Here is a 17,989-nt window from a genome sequence, read left to right as displayed (position 1 = left end):
ACCACAGCATAGTCCATTATATTATCTTACATCTGTGAGGCACAGTACATCTTCCTGACCAACCTGAGTTAATTACTGTCCCATCTTATTCACAGAGTGAATTAGCTTTGATTTTATGAGGTTTTCTGGTCTGGATTAGTTTATTGTGTATTTGTATTTTTTAAGTTTTAGAATTCCTTGACGAGGCTGACATGAGACAAATTAGAATTTCACTATACGCTGTATTATCTGTATGTTCTAAACTGTCAGTATTATCAAGACACTTGAGCAATTTTATGGTAAATTCACATACAACTTAATAAAGAGCAAGGAAGGGGAAAAAAAATCACAAGTGTTTATTCCTTCTGATCCTGTGTTTTGCCCATTCAGACACAGATTAATTTTTCTCCTCTCAGTTTGTATCTTTGACTGAGAAGTTCACTTCTAAATTAAATAATTTGCCTTGATTCATTTAGGAGAAGCCATAGATTGGCAAGTGTCAATAAATGAAAACCATCTTTCAACAGTACCTAGCCGTTGAAGTGTCCACATGTATTAGGATTGGTTTTCTTATTAACTCTGCACATTTGACATAGTATTCATTTTATGTGTGCATTTTGACAATGGCAAAATTTGAGCAGATTCATCTAATTTGAGGGTATTATGCTTCTTCCCTAAACATTTCTATTTAGTGATTGTGACAAACAGAGACAAAAAGGGGGATGAATAAAAATGATAAATGATAGCTCTGGAATCAAGCTAAGTCCATGAAAACAAGTATTTTGAATTTAAATATTAATTTAAAGACACCTCTTGTTGGACATGATACAAGAATGTATGCTGATTTTTCTATCATTTTCTATACAAATAGTCTTTATGTTAAGAAACTGCTTTAAGCCAGGTTGAAATTTTCTAACTAGGACATTATGCCACGCTACTTGAGATAACACTAGTATTTTCTTATCAGTTTTATGGCTATATTTAATGCAAAATTTAGGAATTCACGTACCGCAGGATGATTCATCTGATTTGTCAGGGCAGTCATATCTAAAATCACATTTCTGGATATCTTCAACACATTGACCATCAGACCTGCAAACAAATTCATTGTCGGTACAGTTGTGTGGAGGTAAGGTTACTGGAACTGAAGTTTCTGGTGGAGTTGGAAGGTCCACTGGCAAATTACCTTGAAATAATAGACAAGTGTCATTTTGCAGATTTTTCCATTTCTTTAAAGATTTCACACAATAAACTTTATTAAGTATGCTTCACACAACATTATAAAGAATATTTGATAGTATTTGCTAATCTGCTGAACTTCTTTATGTAAGCATATAAGTTGGGGTTCATGGCTTTAGTCATGGCAAATAACTTTAGATATCTTTGATTATAAAAATAAGTGAAGGTGCAGATGGAAATTATTGAAAAGCTCTTCAGAGCTCACTGAACAAATGGGAGGCTCAAGAACAGGGCTTGGAAGATCAGCAGGAACCAAGTGAATCCCGGGTGCTGGCGTAGGAACCAGAGTCAAGATCACGTTAAACCTCCTCGTCCACTAGGTGAACAAATTTTGTTCTTCCACTGCTACAATGAACTTAACATCTCCTCTTTGTTTCACATATCCCCACATAGTTGGGATTCAAGGTTGCAAGATAGACCCAAACCAAAATTATTCACCCAGAAATATTTAAATAAGCTATAATTTCTGATATTACAGAGTTTAGAAGAAATTTATAGAAGTTGATTAATTTAGACAGTAAGCTATCCAATAAGCACTTATTAATAACATCTCTGTGTCATATACACGGTAGATGTAGTGGATTTAAAGCCAAACATGCTGTCACTGCCATAAAAGAGTTTACAGACTAGTGGATAAGGCATTCAGGAATTCTTTCATTACAGTCTCATGGGATAAGTTTAGGACAGAGATTTTAACATGATGGAGGCAAGAATGACACCTATCGCTTAACTCCTGTATTCACATCCACAGACCATGGTATATGGTGGGTACACTATCATTGTGAAGTGAGTGAATAGATATACAGATGGATGGAAGGATGAAGGAGAGATGGAAGGATGAAGGAGGGATGGAAGGATGGGAGGAGGGACGGAAGGAAGGATGGATGGATAACAGAGTGAATGAATGAATAGATGAACAAAAGTTAAGATTGTACAGTATATTAAGAGAACACAGGAAAAGTCTGTATCAGATGGGGAAGACTTCCTGGCATGGTGATGTTTAAACTAAGTTTTTAGTTTGGGGTTTTTTTTAATTTTTATTTTATATTGGAGTATAGTTGATTAACAATGTTGTATTAGTTTCAGGTGTAAAGCAAAGCAATGCAGTTATACATATACACTTTTTAGTTTTAAAGGATGATTTGTTGCTGGGTAGATAAAGAAGGGTACAAGGTCTTTTGAGGCAAGGAGAAAAGACTCATGTGAAGACAGAGGAGTATATTTTCCTGTTGTTTTCTGGAATACTGTGAGAGCTTGACAAGAAGACTATCTTGGGATATGGTAAGAATGCATCTGATGGAGTCATTAGATACGGGACTAGAGAGGAGAGGGTTATGGGGTCACAGCTAAGTGGGACCAACTAGGATTTTGAAGTAAATATAAAAAGCTGTGGAGAAACACCAAGATATAAAATTTCCACTTCAAGAACTGCTTATCAGGCATTAGCGTGGAGAACGATTTGCCGGTGGCTCTGACATGGGGAAGAGAGAACAGCTGAGCTTTTACTTTAATTCCAGGCAACTAATAAACCAAAGCAGAGATGTTTTGCAGGGGACAGCAAAGACCTGAGCAATATTACACATCCAGTGTCTAGAGGACTGGGGATTTGGGTGCTTTGGGGAATTTGAGGAGAGTCCAATAAAGAGTACTTTATTTCTTAGCTCAGGTTTTGAAGCAATTAAGAACTAAGACTGAAGTGTAGGGCAGCTAGTAGATCAAAATATCAACCTTTTTACGGATGAAGTTGATACTGGAAAAAAATAGCCTATATCTGTAGGCAGGTAATCTTTCAGAGTGTGCAACTCAGACATAAACAGACTAAGTTATAACCTGTGCTGGAAACTTCTATACAGAAGCTGACCATTGTGAACTACAGCAAGGAGGAGCTGAGCAGATCTCATGCCTCCTTCAGCTAACTGTCTCCAGAAAAAGAGGAAACTAAGAGACCAGGTATGCATGCGCAGGCTCTCCTTGCAAACTCAACAATCCATTGTTGCTTTTCCACAGTTCACATTAGCGTTCACTGTTGGTGTTTTACATTCTGTGGGTTTTAATAAATGTATAATGACAGGCTTCCCCCATTAGCGTGTCATACAGAATACTTTCACTACACTAAAAAACCTCTATGCTCTATGCTCACTGTCTTGATTACTGTAGCTTTATAATAAGTCTTGAAGTTGGGTAGTGTCAGTCCTCCAACTTTGTTCTCCTTCAATATTGTGTTGGATCTTCTGGGTCTTTTGCCTCTCAATATACACTTCAGAATTAGTTTTTCTATATTCACAAAATAATTTGCTGGGATTTTAATTGAGATTACATTAACTCTATAGATCAAGTTAGGAAGAATTAACATCCTGAATATAGTGAGTCTTCATGCATGTTTTTGTATCCTTATCTCAAACATACATGTTCCATTTCAAATATATACTATTTTGTGTCTTAGAAAATTTTACATAAATAATATTCATATTTCTTTTGAATTTGCAATCTTGACTCAAAACATATTTTTCAGATTTATCTCTATTGTAGCATACAGAATCAATTCATTCATTTAACTGGTTAGGGTATTCAATTAAATGAATACTTGGAGTCAAATATTTATGAATAGTATGAATAGTCTGTAGCTGGTATATCTCTTCTCAAGCAGGACAGTAAGAATATCTATAAAGTGTGCTACAATGGATGTCTTTGTACATTTCTCTTTGCAAACATATGCCAGAGTATTTCCAAGGCAAGGTACCTTGAAATGAAATTTCAAAGTTACAGGGTATGTAATCAGTCAACTTAAGTAGTTGTTTTCAGAGGTGGTTTACCCATTTCCACCCAGAAATGTGTGCATTTCTCAAATTCCAGCCAACAGTTGGCATCATCAGATTTTTTTTAATGTTTGCCAGGGTAACAGGTCTGAAATAATAATTCCTTGATATTCTAACTTGTATTTCCCTAATTATTGAGACTTTTTTTAGGGGCCACACAGTATCTTACTCTCGTTTTTGACTAACTATTCACATACCCTGCTATTTTTCTCTACTGAATCCATTGTCTTTTTCTTATTAATTTACAGGTTTAAATTAATCCCATATTCTCCATACTAATCCTCAATCATTTGTCTAAGTGACAAATATGCTCTCCTAATCGAGTCTTTCCATTTTCTATGGTGTCTTTCAGAATAAAAAAACTCTAATTTTAATATATCAATCATTTCCTTTATGGTTTGTGCTTTAAAATTTCACCAAAAAATAATCTTCCCTATTCTAATATCATAAATATGTTTCCTATAATTTCCATAAAATTTTGATAGTTTTTCATATTTAGATCTTTCCTCCATCTGGGCTCTACTGTTATCTATTATCTGTGATGAGAATCTAAATACAATTTTTTTTCACATGAGTGGCCACTTTTTGATCTATTAATCTATTGGAGCAACTCAAACTTCTCTCACTTATCTTTTATATTTTATTATGAAATATATTATACATATATAAGAATGAACATAAAATATATGCCTGGTTTAAAGAAGAAGAAGAATAGCCATATATTTACCTTCCAGTTTATGGAAATGAAATTCACAAACAGTTTTGAACTCTCCAGTGTTTCCCTGCTGACTCCATCCCCTCATTGGCATCTCTCCTGGTTCACAGTACACTGAAATTTGTGTTTTTTATTTCTTTGCTTTCATTTGTGTTTACATTTTCTTCATTTGCATATATGCCAAATAACGTCTTACAGTGCTTACTTATTAGCTTATGTGACTAAATAACTTACTGTGAAATTCTTAGAATAGTGACCATATACATGGAGCACCATTTAGGTCCTTTTTAAATAAATAAAATGTTGTTTAGATTCAAACTTTAGATGAATGGACTCCATTCTCTATATAATCTGCAACTTGATTTTTTTCTGAACATTGTACATTCATCCAACCAAACTAATGTGTGTTCCTGCAGTTTAGCTGCGTTGACTGCTGTATAATGTTTCACTATATGAATATGTAACATACGTTATATACCTATTCTACCATCAGTGGTTTTTGAGTTGACTCTGAGGTTTTGTTTCTTTGTACATTTCTCCTGAGGTACCAACGTGTGGAATCGCTTGGTCACAGAGGATGCACATCTAACTTTACTAGATAATGCCAAACTGCTTTCAAAAGTAGTTGTATCAATTTCTATACTTCTCAGTAGTGTATAAACATTCTGGTCATACCACATGCTCATCATCCACTGGTATATCTAGAATTACCCGCACGTTTGCCATTTTCTTTGCTGTCTCTTCCCTTTTGCATCTCAGCCCTTGTTGAGCTCATTCTGTCTCCTTTAAATGTTCACATTTACATAGTTCATTTGGTAGGAGTCTGGTGCAGTGAAATCATTTTTTGTTTGTTTTTGGATGTCATGCTCTGAGTGCCTATTTTCACCCTCATTCCTGAAAGAATTTTGCTTTGCTCTAGACTAACAGTTATTTTTTCTCAGAACTTTGAAAATAATTTCAACTGTCTTCCTACTTCCATTCTTGCTATTGTGAAGTCATCTATTAATCTGATTGCAGTTCTTTTGTAACTGTATTTTAATCTCTGGCTATTTTTACCATAATCTTCTCTTTCATTAATTTTTTTCTAATTCATTTCCATAAGCCTAGACCTGGATTTATTCTAATATTTTGCATGAGGTTGAATAGGCTTCTTAAATCTTATGTTAATTCTTAGCCATTATATCTTTGAAAATTGCTTCTCCTCCATTTTCTTTATTCTCTCTCTGGAACTCCATTAGCTTTTATGATCTATCCTTCAAGTAAATCTATCCCTTCCATTTTCCTTTTCTATCTCTCTCTGCTGCTCCCTGAAATTTCCTCACAGTTATTCTCCAGAAGACTAATCACAGCATTGATTCAGCTATTTAATTCATCCGCTGGGATTTTTATTTCATTGATTTTATTTCTCACTTCACGATGGCCAATTTGATACTTTCAAAATTTTCTGGGTTTTTTTTTTTTTTTTTTTGGACAACATCATGCTATTTTCTTATGGCTTAAGAGTCCTTTAATATTTTAAATTATTTATTAGTTTTCTATTTGTTGCACAACAAATTTCCACAAACCTTAGAATTTTAAACTAATAAACACTTATTATCTCACACAACTTCTGTAAGTCTGAAACGCAGAAGAGGCTTAGCTTGGTGGGTTCTAATTCAGGGTCTCATAAGATTACTGTCAAGATGTCAGCCAAGGCTGCAGTCATCTGAAGGCTTGACCGGGGATGGAAGACCTGCTTTCCAAGGGGGCTCATGCCTGGGAATTTAGGCTACTGTTGGCAGGAGGTCTCAGTTCCTGGGCTTTCTCCATAGGGCTGCTTGTGTATCCTTCGGACATGGTGTCTGACTTCCCCCAGAGTGAGTGATCCAAAGGAAGACAGCAGAAGCCTAGCTTTGGAAATCATACCCAGTCATTGCCACGTGGGTCATTAGTTACACAGGTCAGTCTTACTCAATATGGGAGGGGCCTGGTCCACAGATCATGAATACCAAGAGGTGGGGATTATTGGGGGCTATTTTGGAGGTTGGCAACCATAATTTTTTGTGCTTGATTTTTATGTGAGAATCCTTTATCATTTAGTTTGCAGAAGAGTCCTTCTAGATTAACTTTGAGTTGTTCCTTTTGGAACCCCACTGGTACCTCCACCCAGGAATGATATACCCCTTTTGGCCCTCCTCTCCCCTTTCCCTGCCTCTCATCCATCCTATATTCTCTTTACTCCTTAACTCTGGCAATCACATTATGCTTTCTGTTCTATTTTTCCATTTTCTATTTCTCTCATGTGGGCATTTCTTTTTTTTAACCTCAGCTTAACATTTAAAAAAATGCATGTTATATTTGATATTTCTAGGTATATGTAGTGTTAGTTTTCAGATCATCTGGTCTGCCACATTATTAAAATCAGTAGTCTTAACTGCATCTTTAGGCCTGGTTTCAATTTATACTAGGAAACAGTCCCTCACTTAAGAAGAAATCATAGACATGCGTGGCTATCTTAGAAAAAGGAGGTAGATGAGTCCATACTCAGGAAAAATAGAGACAACTCATTTTCTATCTCAGAAATGATCCAGGTAAAATGACCTGGATCCCAGGAAGGTAAAAATATCACTACTCTAAAAAAGAAATAGGAAAATCTTAAAATTCTTTGTCCTTTCCTCATTACTCTTTGTTATTCTACCAGAATTAGTGAATCTTAAAAGATAAGTGTAATATGTTTGTATTTGAGAGCACCAAAAGAATTATTGGAAGAAAGTGTTTCTTACTCCAAAGTCCAATTCTGGAAATGGTGGTATAACTGGAAAGATGGAGTTGCCACTGATTCCTTGGGATCTGCCATGTAGAAGTAAAACAGAGCCCAGACACATGGTTAGATCAAGACATCATTTGGAGCCTGAGGCATGGCAAGGACTGCAAGCCTCCTGACACATCTCTGACCCTCACAGATGGTTTATACTTTCATGTAAGGAACACGAGTTTGTCAGTTTGTTTTACTTTGCTATGACTCAGAGCAGTATTTCTTATTAAAGAATCACGTTCTTAACTCAGGTGATACAAGAAATGACTTCATACAGTATATGGATAGACTTCACATTTTTAAAATATATAAATTGTGAACAACCTTAATAGTAAAACATACCTAGAAAAATAAGCCCATCTTAGTCAGTCTGGGCTGCTATAATAGAATCCCACAGACTAGGGGGCTTAGACAACAATTTATTTCTCACAGTTCTAGAGGCTGAAAGTCCAATATCAGGGTACCAATGTGGCTGGGTTCTGAGGGCTCTCTTCCAGGTTATGTCCTTACATGGCCTTCCTTGGTACATGCATGCAGAGAGAGAGAGATCTCATATCTTTTCCTCTTCTTATAAAAGCACTAATCCCATCATGAGGGCATCAACTTCATCAACCCAAATTACCTTCCAAAAGCCCCACCTCCAAATACCATCACACTGGGGGTTAAGGTTTCAACATATGAATATTGGAACATTCACTCCATAGCAAAACTTGTGATTTTTTTTAAACCTATGATTGTTTAGAAGTGCTGAAGTTGGTAGCAATGGTAGAGTTAATACTCTTAAAATAAAAAACACTAAAAGCTTTGCAGATGAGACAAAATTGAAAGGTGAAATGCAAATAACTGAACACCAAGAAGCAGAGATTAGTCTGGTTTGATCTGATTTTCTTCCACATCCCTAAGCCAAAGGGAAACCAACTCACCTGCACCGCTGTCACCCTAGATGACTCAGGCTCCAGATGGACTCAGTGTTCTAATTCCTTGCTCTGTGAATTCCTTGTAACAAATATGATATACTTCATGCTACCCTAATATAATCTTTCTGGTAAAAATAGATTTTCCAACTTGTTTTATACTAGACTTCCCTCCCTACAGCTATTCCCACACTGGTAATTAAACAAATAAAACTGATATTTTAACATCCTGAGCCCTTGATATATTATTGGCAGCTTTAGACATATCACAACTGTGTGGATTACTTGACTAATATGCATGGTTGTTCTTTATCTCCAAGGAACAATGCACATGTTTTTCTTGTGACTTCTGATGTTAAGAAATACATTTAATTTAAAAATCTAAAAGTCTACTTGAGGTTTAAACATAATCAATCTTCAGAAAAAAAATTTGAAATATCTACAGCACCAGGAGAAAAGCGTTTCCTATTTTTCCTATTGCACTTAACATAATAACCTGGAGTTATAACCACAAGCTGAAACGACTATATTTAGCATAATCGTACTAAAGTGTCTGTGCTAGGTCTACTTCCTAGGATAGTAGGTTTTACTGAAACATAGCTACTCTTTGGATATGATTTATTAACAATTGTAACACAGCTCTGTGCCTCATATTAGGCATTGTCTCTTTTTTTTTCTTTATCCAGTAGCAAATCAGCTCTTTTTGAAATATTTTTGCTCTACCACATGGATTCAATAAAATTTTCCAGGTAGCACAATATATTTTCCATTTTTAAAGACATTCTACCATCTTTCAAAGATAGTTATTTGTCAAATTTTATAAACCAAATAAATTCAGTTATTTGTCGAATTTTATTTTCTAGAAATTTATTGGGTTGGCCAAAAATTTCGTTTGGGTTTTTCATAAGATCTTAAAAATAAAATACTAAGTTGCATGGCCCATAGGCTTTGGGCAAAATTTTTCCCTAGGTATATGCTAAATCACTTTACGATACTACACCAAAGACACTAAAACCAGAATATTTTAGATTACAATCACTGAGTCTCACATTTCTTCATTTTTGCCTTGAAGTCTTTTACTGAACTGCAAATATTTCCCACATTTCTAAAACTTTCTTCAGAGTCTGTATTTCCTTTTGAAAAATACGGATAAAAGAGGACCTCAAAGCAAAATGCTTTCATTTAATTTACTATCCTGAAAAAAATGTAATGGATACACCAAACAGCTTAGTGTTAGAAGGTAAAAAGCTGCAGGTGATATCTGAAAAATGAACACAAAAGAACTCACATTTTGCCACTGAAACAAACATTACTCTTTGCAGAAGGAAGGGAGACTTGATCAAGCACAAATAAAGCTGGTGAGATATTGAGGTGAAGGAGGAGGGATGTCAAAAAGTCAATCAACTCAGCCAGTTTAGCAATAACAACAACAAAAACCATTCGGTGGGTAGGGGAGGAACATCATAAAAAATTGTTAAGCGTTCTCTAAAGAGTTACCATACTTTCTCAATTTTAAGGTATCATCAGTTGCAAGATATGCCACTGACTTAGTAAAAACTTTCCTGGGAAAAGCAAAACACTAATACCTTAGATAGTGATACTCATTCTAATAATTAGTAGTTCTAGTAACTAATAAATCTAATACACATGCTGAATTCTGAAATTTTAACTTCGATGAAAAGCACGTAGGTATTTTTTTTCAGCTTGCAAACAGTGTGTTGTGATGCTATGTCGTCACAGATTTATTTTTCCAAATAACCCAGCTATCTCACCAATAATCTTGGACACAAGAAAGAAAACTCCTGTTGCATGTGTTCTGCTAAAAGAAACACACTCCTTGCTTTTCTGATGGAAGATGGAAGGAATAATGCAAAACAGATACTTCCTTTGGGATAATATTTTAAAATCTGAATGTCTGGCAACAATTCTTCCTAAATAATCTACTCTGAAGGTCTAATTCAAGGTGAAGGGAAAGCTATTTAACTTTGCCATTATTCCGCATCATTATCTACTCTGGGAACAGACAACATCTTCACACACTGATGCAAAGAATCATAGGATTCTATTGCATGGTTAAGACTGTCTACTTTCCCTAGAAATGTAATTAATCTTGCATAAACAGCCATTTCTCTATTTTCCTCCTGAATTAGATTTAAGATGATAATTTATATCATCAAAGTATTGAAACAAAGGAGATACGATCCATAATTGAGAATGGATTTGAAAATTGTTAGAAACAACTAGAAGTTAGAAAATGAGAGACACTTGACCTAGAGGAGCAAGTAATGATGGTCTAGGACAAAGTGAAAAGTAACTAAGTTTATGGCATAAAAACTATTGAGGAAAATTAATAGAAGTTTGCAGTTAAGAAGCTCAGTCATTCGAGTCAACACTGTTTTGAACCAAGGTCATGGCAGAGGTAATGGAAAAAGCAGAACAGATGTGAGAAATATTTTGGAGTTTAAGGGGAAACTTAAAAGTTTAAAGGGAAAGCCAAAGACGACTATGGTATTTCAATCCTGGGTTGCTCGAGGATACTGAGGTCATCAAAAGGAACAAGGGAGACATAGAGGAAAGAGAAGCTGATTTTGAGGAAATAGGTAAAAATGAAATAATCTACTCCTTTTTATTCACTTTTAGTATAAAATAAAATTACAGGTTACAAATCTGCTCTTTGGACATGAGGTCAATAGTTTGTGTTTTTTTAGTTTTTTATTTGTTTTGTTTTGTTAATCAAGGAGGAAACATGCTGTAGATAATGTTCATATTGAAAGCAAATCAATGTCTGTAAGTGAACCTACACGGACTGATCCCACCTCAGCTAACATGATGTCATGACAAAACACTGACTGATAATCAAGAGCAATATTTCTATTAAAAACCTAATTTTTATTTTTGTTTTCATCTTATGGTAAGATCACATCAGCTTCCTTTATGAAACCTATGGCTTCAGCAGGCTTTGTGGTTTCTGCTCAAAGTTTCTTTTGCTATGAAGCCAACATGAAAACCACGCAGTTGAGTCTTTAAAATTCCATATTTTTCTTCCAAAACTTAAAGCAGAAAATTGGGACTAACGGTGTGTAACTGATACTTCACATCTCTGCCCTTGTTTCTGGCAGCTCTTTTCCCTCTACCTTGGAAACATCAGCCACAGAATGCATGTAGCAGGATAATTAAAGCAGCAACAGTAGCAACCATGACTTGTGTTCCCTTTCTGTATTCCTTTTTGTTCCCCTCTGCCACTGGGGTCACAGCCATTCTCCCTAAGCAAAGAGTGGGAGGCGATTTGGCCCTGAAATCAGACCCCTTAGGTGAAAAATCTCATTCCTACCCTCAATTGTGCATTCTTACCCAGGTCATCGGTGCTCTTTAAGTTTAGTTTTTCACACCCATAAAATGGAAATTGCTTTCTCTTCCTTGGGCGGTTAATGTATTTGATGAACAATATAATAATAGTGATAAACATTATGATCCAAAGAAGCAGACATTGTACTCTGCCACTTTATAGCTAGATAGCCTTGGGCTGGTTATCTCCTTCCCAGTTTGCTCCATAAAATTGGGATAACAAAGGCATCCATCCTATTCAACATTCAAGATCTCTTCACCTGTGATGGACCAGGCACTATTTTATACTCTTAAAAGAAAATAGGATTATATGAGATGATACACAGAGTGATAGATGGTATTAATGTAACCATTTATCAGTTCCCTCCCTTGTAAGGACTTCCTGTATTCTCTGTCCCTGGCAAGCTCCTTGTCTGTGGCAAATACTTCCCTGCGCCATTGTTGGGCTTGATCACTTGACTTGCTCTGACCAATGGAAGTGAATACACATGATGTCCTAATAAAAGCTTTAAGTATGCTTTCTTTTTCCAACCCTCTGACTTAAAAACAGAATGTGTCAGACAGGGACTTGGTCCATCAGCCTGGGTCGCATATAGACAGGACCCACAGAACAGAGATACATAGATTGGAACTACATAGAATTATACAGAGCTATGAACAAGAATTACATGTGTTTGCCGTTATTATTCTACGCCAAACCACAAACTTAAGAGTAAGAAATAAATGCTTGTGGCTGTAAGCCACTGAGATTTGGCTGTCAACAGAAGCTGACATATAACATAGTGTCTTACATATAGAAGTGGTTAACATTTTAACAATAATAATAATAAACTAAAATATATAAACACTTAAAAAGATATAAACATCTCTCCACCTATCCAATAGATGTTTATTGAGTATTACTATGTGTCAGATACTGTTTATGCTACTGAAGGTATGGCAGTGATCAGATAAAATCCCTGCTCTCATGCCACTAACATTATTATGGCGGAAATAAAATTTGACTATAAGGGGATACGTGTTGTGGAGAAAACACAGGGGAAGGAGACAGAAAATGTCAGGTAAGGAGATAAGAAGAGGTGTGTGTGTGTGTGTGTGTGTGAGAGAGAGAGAGAGAGAGAGAGAGAGAGAGAGAGAGAGACAGATTGAGAGAAGGTTTCACTAGAGAAATTTTCCAGCAGAGATCAGAAAGAAGTAAGGGGGTGAAGGGGATATCTGGGGGAAGTACATTCCAGGAAGAGAGAATAGCAGGTATAAAAGCCCTGAGGCATGAATGGGTTGGAGTGCTCAAGGACCAGCCAAGAGGTCTTGTAGTTGAGAGACATCAATTAGAGGCACATTGGTAGAAGGTAAAGTCAGAGCTGTATGAGAGGGCCGGTCATTTATTCCTTGGAAGTTATTGGAAGAAGTTTGGCTTTGTTCTGAATGAGATGGGATGTCATAGGAAGACTCATGATAGGGTAACATGAGCTTATGTAAGTTTGAAAAGGATCATTCTGGCTGTTGTTTTGAGAAGAGATTATGTGGTTCAAGGGTAGAAGCAGATAGATCATTTACAAAGCAACCACAGTAATCTGTATAGAGACGACAGTGGCTTGGACCAAGGGGAGAGTATCGAGAGCAATGAGAAGCAGTAGACTCCAGATATATGTGAAGGTAGTGGCTGATCAGATTTGTTGATGAAGAAGCAACTGGAGATAAACTATCATTTACTGAGACAGGGAGACGTGCAAGAATGGTCAGATTGAGGGAGCAATGGGTCATCAAGAATTTACTTTTAGACACTGAGGGATAAAGGTAAACTTGTTGAATTCTGATTTCCTTCTGCTGGCTTTCCAGAGAGGGGGTTGGCTTTCTGCAGAGTTTCATAGAAACCACTGCACAAAGAATGGTAATTAATCCTGCCAGAATGATGGGGTGGAGAATCAGAGGTGTGACATTAGCTACAGCAGAAAGAACTGGAATCCAGCCCTCTGATTATGTCTGGGGAGAGGCTGGTACTCCTCTGACCAATAATGCTGCACTGTGATGGACCAGGGCTGCAGGTTAAGTTTTCAGCACATGAAAGTGCTCTCCACATGGATTATTGTGATTGATTTTTAAATTATCCAGCCTCTGATCAGTCTAGGAAGGAGACTGTGCTTTCCCTTGTCATGCAATTAAAGAGTCTACAACCTCAGTCCCAGGAGTTTGAATTTCAGCCCTTTCAGATCACTATGCACTGCCTAGAATGAGTTTCCCCTGGGGTGTGTTTGTTTTAGGTTATTTTCCCTAGTTATCTTTGAGATGTCTAGTACATCTAAGTTTGGATGTTGAGTAGGTGGTTAGTATCTAAGTCAGGAGTTCAGGGGAAAGGTTGAGGATGGAGATATAAATCTGGAAGACATGTATTAGATTTTTAATGGAAAGAAGTCTATAACTTGGAAAGCAAATGGCTGGCAACAATCCTCAGGAATATTTAAAGTGCAGCCCGAGAGTAAAACATCACTGAAGGTACCTGAGAGGTTATTAAAGTCTCCAAAACAATGTGATTATAAGGTAACCAATTCTGTTCTTATAACCCCCCAAATATGATGGAATTACAGTTTAACTGCAGACACAATTTCCTAATATTTTGCATATGATAAGACACAAACACAACTGATTCAAACCTCTTTACTATGTTTGCAAAGATTTTAGACTAATTACTAGAAAAGATTCACAACCTTTTCCAGGGTTAATATATTAGTAGGATAGAGTAGAACTGAGAGTATTTTTGAATATTTCTGGAAATGAAATATTGATTTCCTTGGCAGTTTTTCCAAGTAAACAGGTTTGAAAAAACTCATGTACTAAAATATCCTTCCTTACCAGGGTAGAAGGTGCAGTCCATAAATGACAAATCATCAATTGCGATGTCTCCAGTGAAGCCATCTCCCACTGAAGCTTCCACTGAAATCTAAGAACAATATAAGAAATTTGTTAATACTGTGAAGGAAATTAATTTCTGGAAACTCATGGTTGAAAAGGAATTCAGAATTTAGCTAAAGAAAACCTTCTTCTGAACCATTAAAAACATACTTTGCAGAAGTCTCCATAAGTTGGTATCTTGTCTCTACCTGAATACTTCCAGTAATAGGAAGCTCCACACCTTACTGGGCCCATTAAATCCATGAAGCCCATTCTGCTTCTGGTGAGTACTGATTTTTTGAAATTTCAGTATATCAGATTGATATCTACTTCCTTATAACTTTCAACCATTAATTCTAGACTGGTCCTGCTTTCTTCTGAGCCTTTAAGTATCTGAAGGCAAATTACTGAACCTTTTCCCACCGTTGCCCCAATAGTTCAGCTGTTTCCAAGGTTAAACCTCTTCATCCTTCAAGAAACCAAATTTGTTGCCAGAGGTACTCTCTAAAATGCACATTTTGAAGAGCTTTAAAATTTTTCTCCCATCGACCTTATTCTGTAACATTTTATGGAACTGGCGAATTGTTATTAGATCTCCTTCAGAACCTCATTAATCACAGTGAACTCAGGTGACATCGGTGTTGTTACAGGAGCTGCAGTTCCACTGAAACTCCAGTAAAATGTGAAATACTGACAAACCACTATAGTATATGGCAGATTGTGATTAGGGCTGAGATTTACTGTAATATAATTAATCATGATGAATTATTTTAATACTCATGCAAATATGTTGCATACTTACTAGGAATCCTGCTATAATTTAATAATGAAGAACATTAAGCAAACTCAAACTTAAAAAACACATTCCTTTTTTCCACTATTATATGAATATATGTTTCTGTTTCATTTTTCCTCACAAATGCTATATGTGGAAGTTGAAATTTTATTTCATTTTTCAAATTCTATCCTCCATTAAAAGTTGTTTCATACATTATTTATTCCTAATTAAAGAAGATAATTAAATGGTCAAATTACTGACCTTAAGCCTCTTGACATCTTCCACCAACTTTCTAGGTTTTCTTGAGAATTACTAGAATTTTCTCCTTTATTTGTCACTGAGGAAATGACTCAATTTGGAAAAGGTTTATTCATTTAATTAATGGGCAAATATAGTTCACCTAATACTGCCTGGGGAACAGGCAATCTCCTACTGCTTTAAAATGGGTCACTGCAAATATAAAATGCACCCTTCTTTTCACCACCAGCATGATTAAAAGAAATATTATAAGCAGAGAAAACAAAAACACAAAAAGAATACTCAGTACAAAATCATACAATTATTCTAATAAACAAAAAGCCAGCAGTCAGAATTTGGCAGAACATACTGTAATAAAATATCTTCTGTTTCATAGGAAAAAAAAGACTGCAGTTGGGTGAACAATAGGGAAAAGGTGTAAGCAAGGACTGATTAATAACTAATACACTAGTTAATTACAAATACATTCTTTGGATCAATATTTGTCTATCCCAATACAACACACGACATGGTAATAAAAAGCTCAGAAGATGCAAGAAAAAGGAAAAACTAGGATAAATAAAAATAAACACTACCAACGTGACTACACTGCTCATGATTATCTTAGTTTATTCATGAGAAGGGATAGAAAATTGATATAACAGAATCTCAAGTCTATGAAAAGCATACCTGTACATATAAATATCTGTAAGCTAACTTTAGGGATGTATACACATACATAGCTCCATTTGAGTGTGTAGGTGGACTTAACTGTTCCAAAGCATTCCTTTTGTTGTCTTTATATGGTCACAAGTTAAAGAATTGGCCGTTTGTGAAAGTTACAAATTTTCTCATTTATGGTCTACACCAGGTGAGCAGCATTTCTGAGTGGATGTTGTCTACACAAGTAGTATTTGTATTGGAGTTTACTTCACATTACATGATAAGCATTTTGATATTGCTTCTACTAGCATTCATTGCCAAAGGAAAGACACAAATAATCCAAGGCAGTGACAGTTGGGTCTTGCTCTAAGACACAATTTAATCACAATTTTTTACCAAAATATCTTCTATTTTCTAGTCTCTAAATGGTGGCATTCTTGAGAAAGAGTGAACAATAATTTCAAGCTGAGATACTAAAAAATGTCAATTTGCATATATAACTGCAATCTCAGCCTCTTTTGAATATTTAATTAAACCAGCCATTAAAAAAAAGCCTACCTGATAACAAATCACATCTTGAGAAAAAGTTATGAATGCTGAAGTTCAATTTTACTTCTGTCCTGTATTTAATTTAGTCTTGCAAAAAGTTTTGCAAATTACCCTAAGAAACTAGTCACAAAAAAAGAGCAAACCCAAGTGTGTCTATTCTGGAAAATCCACTTTCACTTTTGGTGTTTTTCCAATAAATGGAAGGGTATTAAAACACTAATGTTATTGTATGTGAGGCAGTATTGCCACTCTAGACATTAGGGAAGCCAAATTTTACCCTTCAGTTTCATTAGCACCTTACTGAATGACTTAAAGGGCAATTGAAAATTCCAGTTTGGTCTGAATGACCTGCATTATCTGCAGAGGCCAATTCTACTTACATTAGAACTATTACTGCCATGGAAATTTTCTAAAGTAATCCAGCTATTCTAAGTTGTTCTTCTCATGGGCTGTTGCATGCTCCAAATAAAGATGGAGTGGCCTTGTCAACTACCTTGGAAATTTTAGTTCTAATATAACCAAGGACTCTAATATTAATAAGGCTCTAAAGACTTGTCTTAGCAGATTTTTATTTCTATATTTAGGAAACTTTGAATTATTCATCAAAATATTTAAATGATATGAAAACTATTATCATACATATGTAAGACAGAATTTAATCATAATTTTTACCAATATATCTTTGATTTCCTAACATATATATAATTAACACACACATATATATACACTTATAAATAAAATAGTCTCTATTAACTCATAAGGAAGAAAAATGGAATTGACTCAGCCTGCCACCTAGTTTAACCAACCTGTGTTTGGAAAAAAATATGAAATTCCAGCATAATATACCAATTTTTAATATAACACGTCTTCAGAAAGACTTGAAAGAAAGGAATTGTTTAAAATTTATAAAAAGCATGTATCCTACGTGGAGCAACTGGAACTCCAATGCATTACTGATGGGAATCCAAAATGGTACAGCCACTTTGGAAAATGGTTTGGCAGAGATAAACCCATGCACTTATGATCAATTAATCTATGATAAAAGAGGTAAGAATATACAATGGAGAAAAG

At 35.5% G+C, this 17,989-nt stretch overlaps 1 protein-coding gene across 1 annotated transcript in view; it reads right to left on the bottom strand.

The window, feature by feature from the left end:
* The window catches only part of MALRD1 (MAM and LDL receptor class A domain containing 1), a 638,500-nt gene that overhangs the window by 410,367 nt on the left and 210,144 nt on the right, over window positions 1-17,989 (bottom strand). The window contains exons 20-21 of the mRNA XM_082385765.1: window positions 14,653-14,740; window positions 989-1,165 (exon numbers count right to left, since the gene is read on the bottom strand). Of these exons, the coding sequence (XP_082241891.1) occupies window positions 989-1,165; window positions 14,653-14,740 (265 nt within the window). The remainder of the gene's footprint in view (window positions 1-988; window positions 1,166-14,652; window positions 14,741-17,989) is intronic.

Source organism: Balaenoptera borealis, assembly GCF_965194805.1.
Source record: "Balaenoptera borealis genome assembly, chromosome: 3".
NCBI lineage: Eukaryota > Metazoa > Chordata > Mammalia > Artiodactyla > Balaenopteridae > Balaenoptera > Balaenoptera borealis.
Note: the sequence above shows the minus strand (reverse complement) of the source record. Positions and strands in the feature narration are given on the sequence as shown.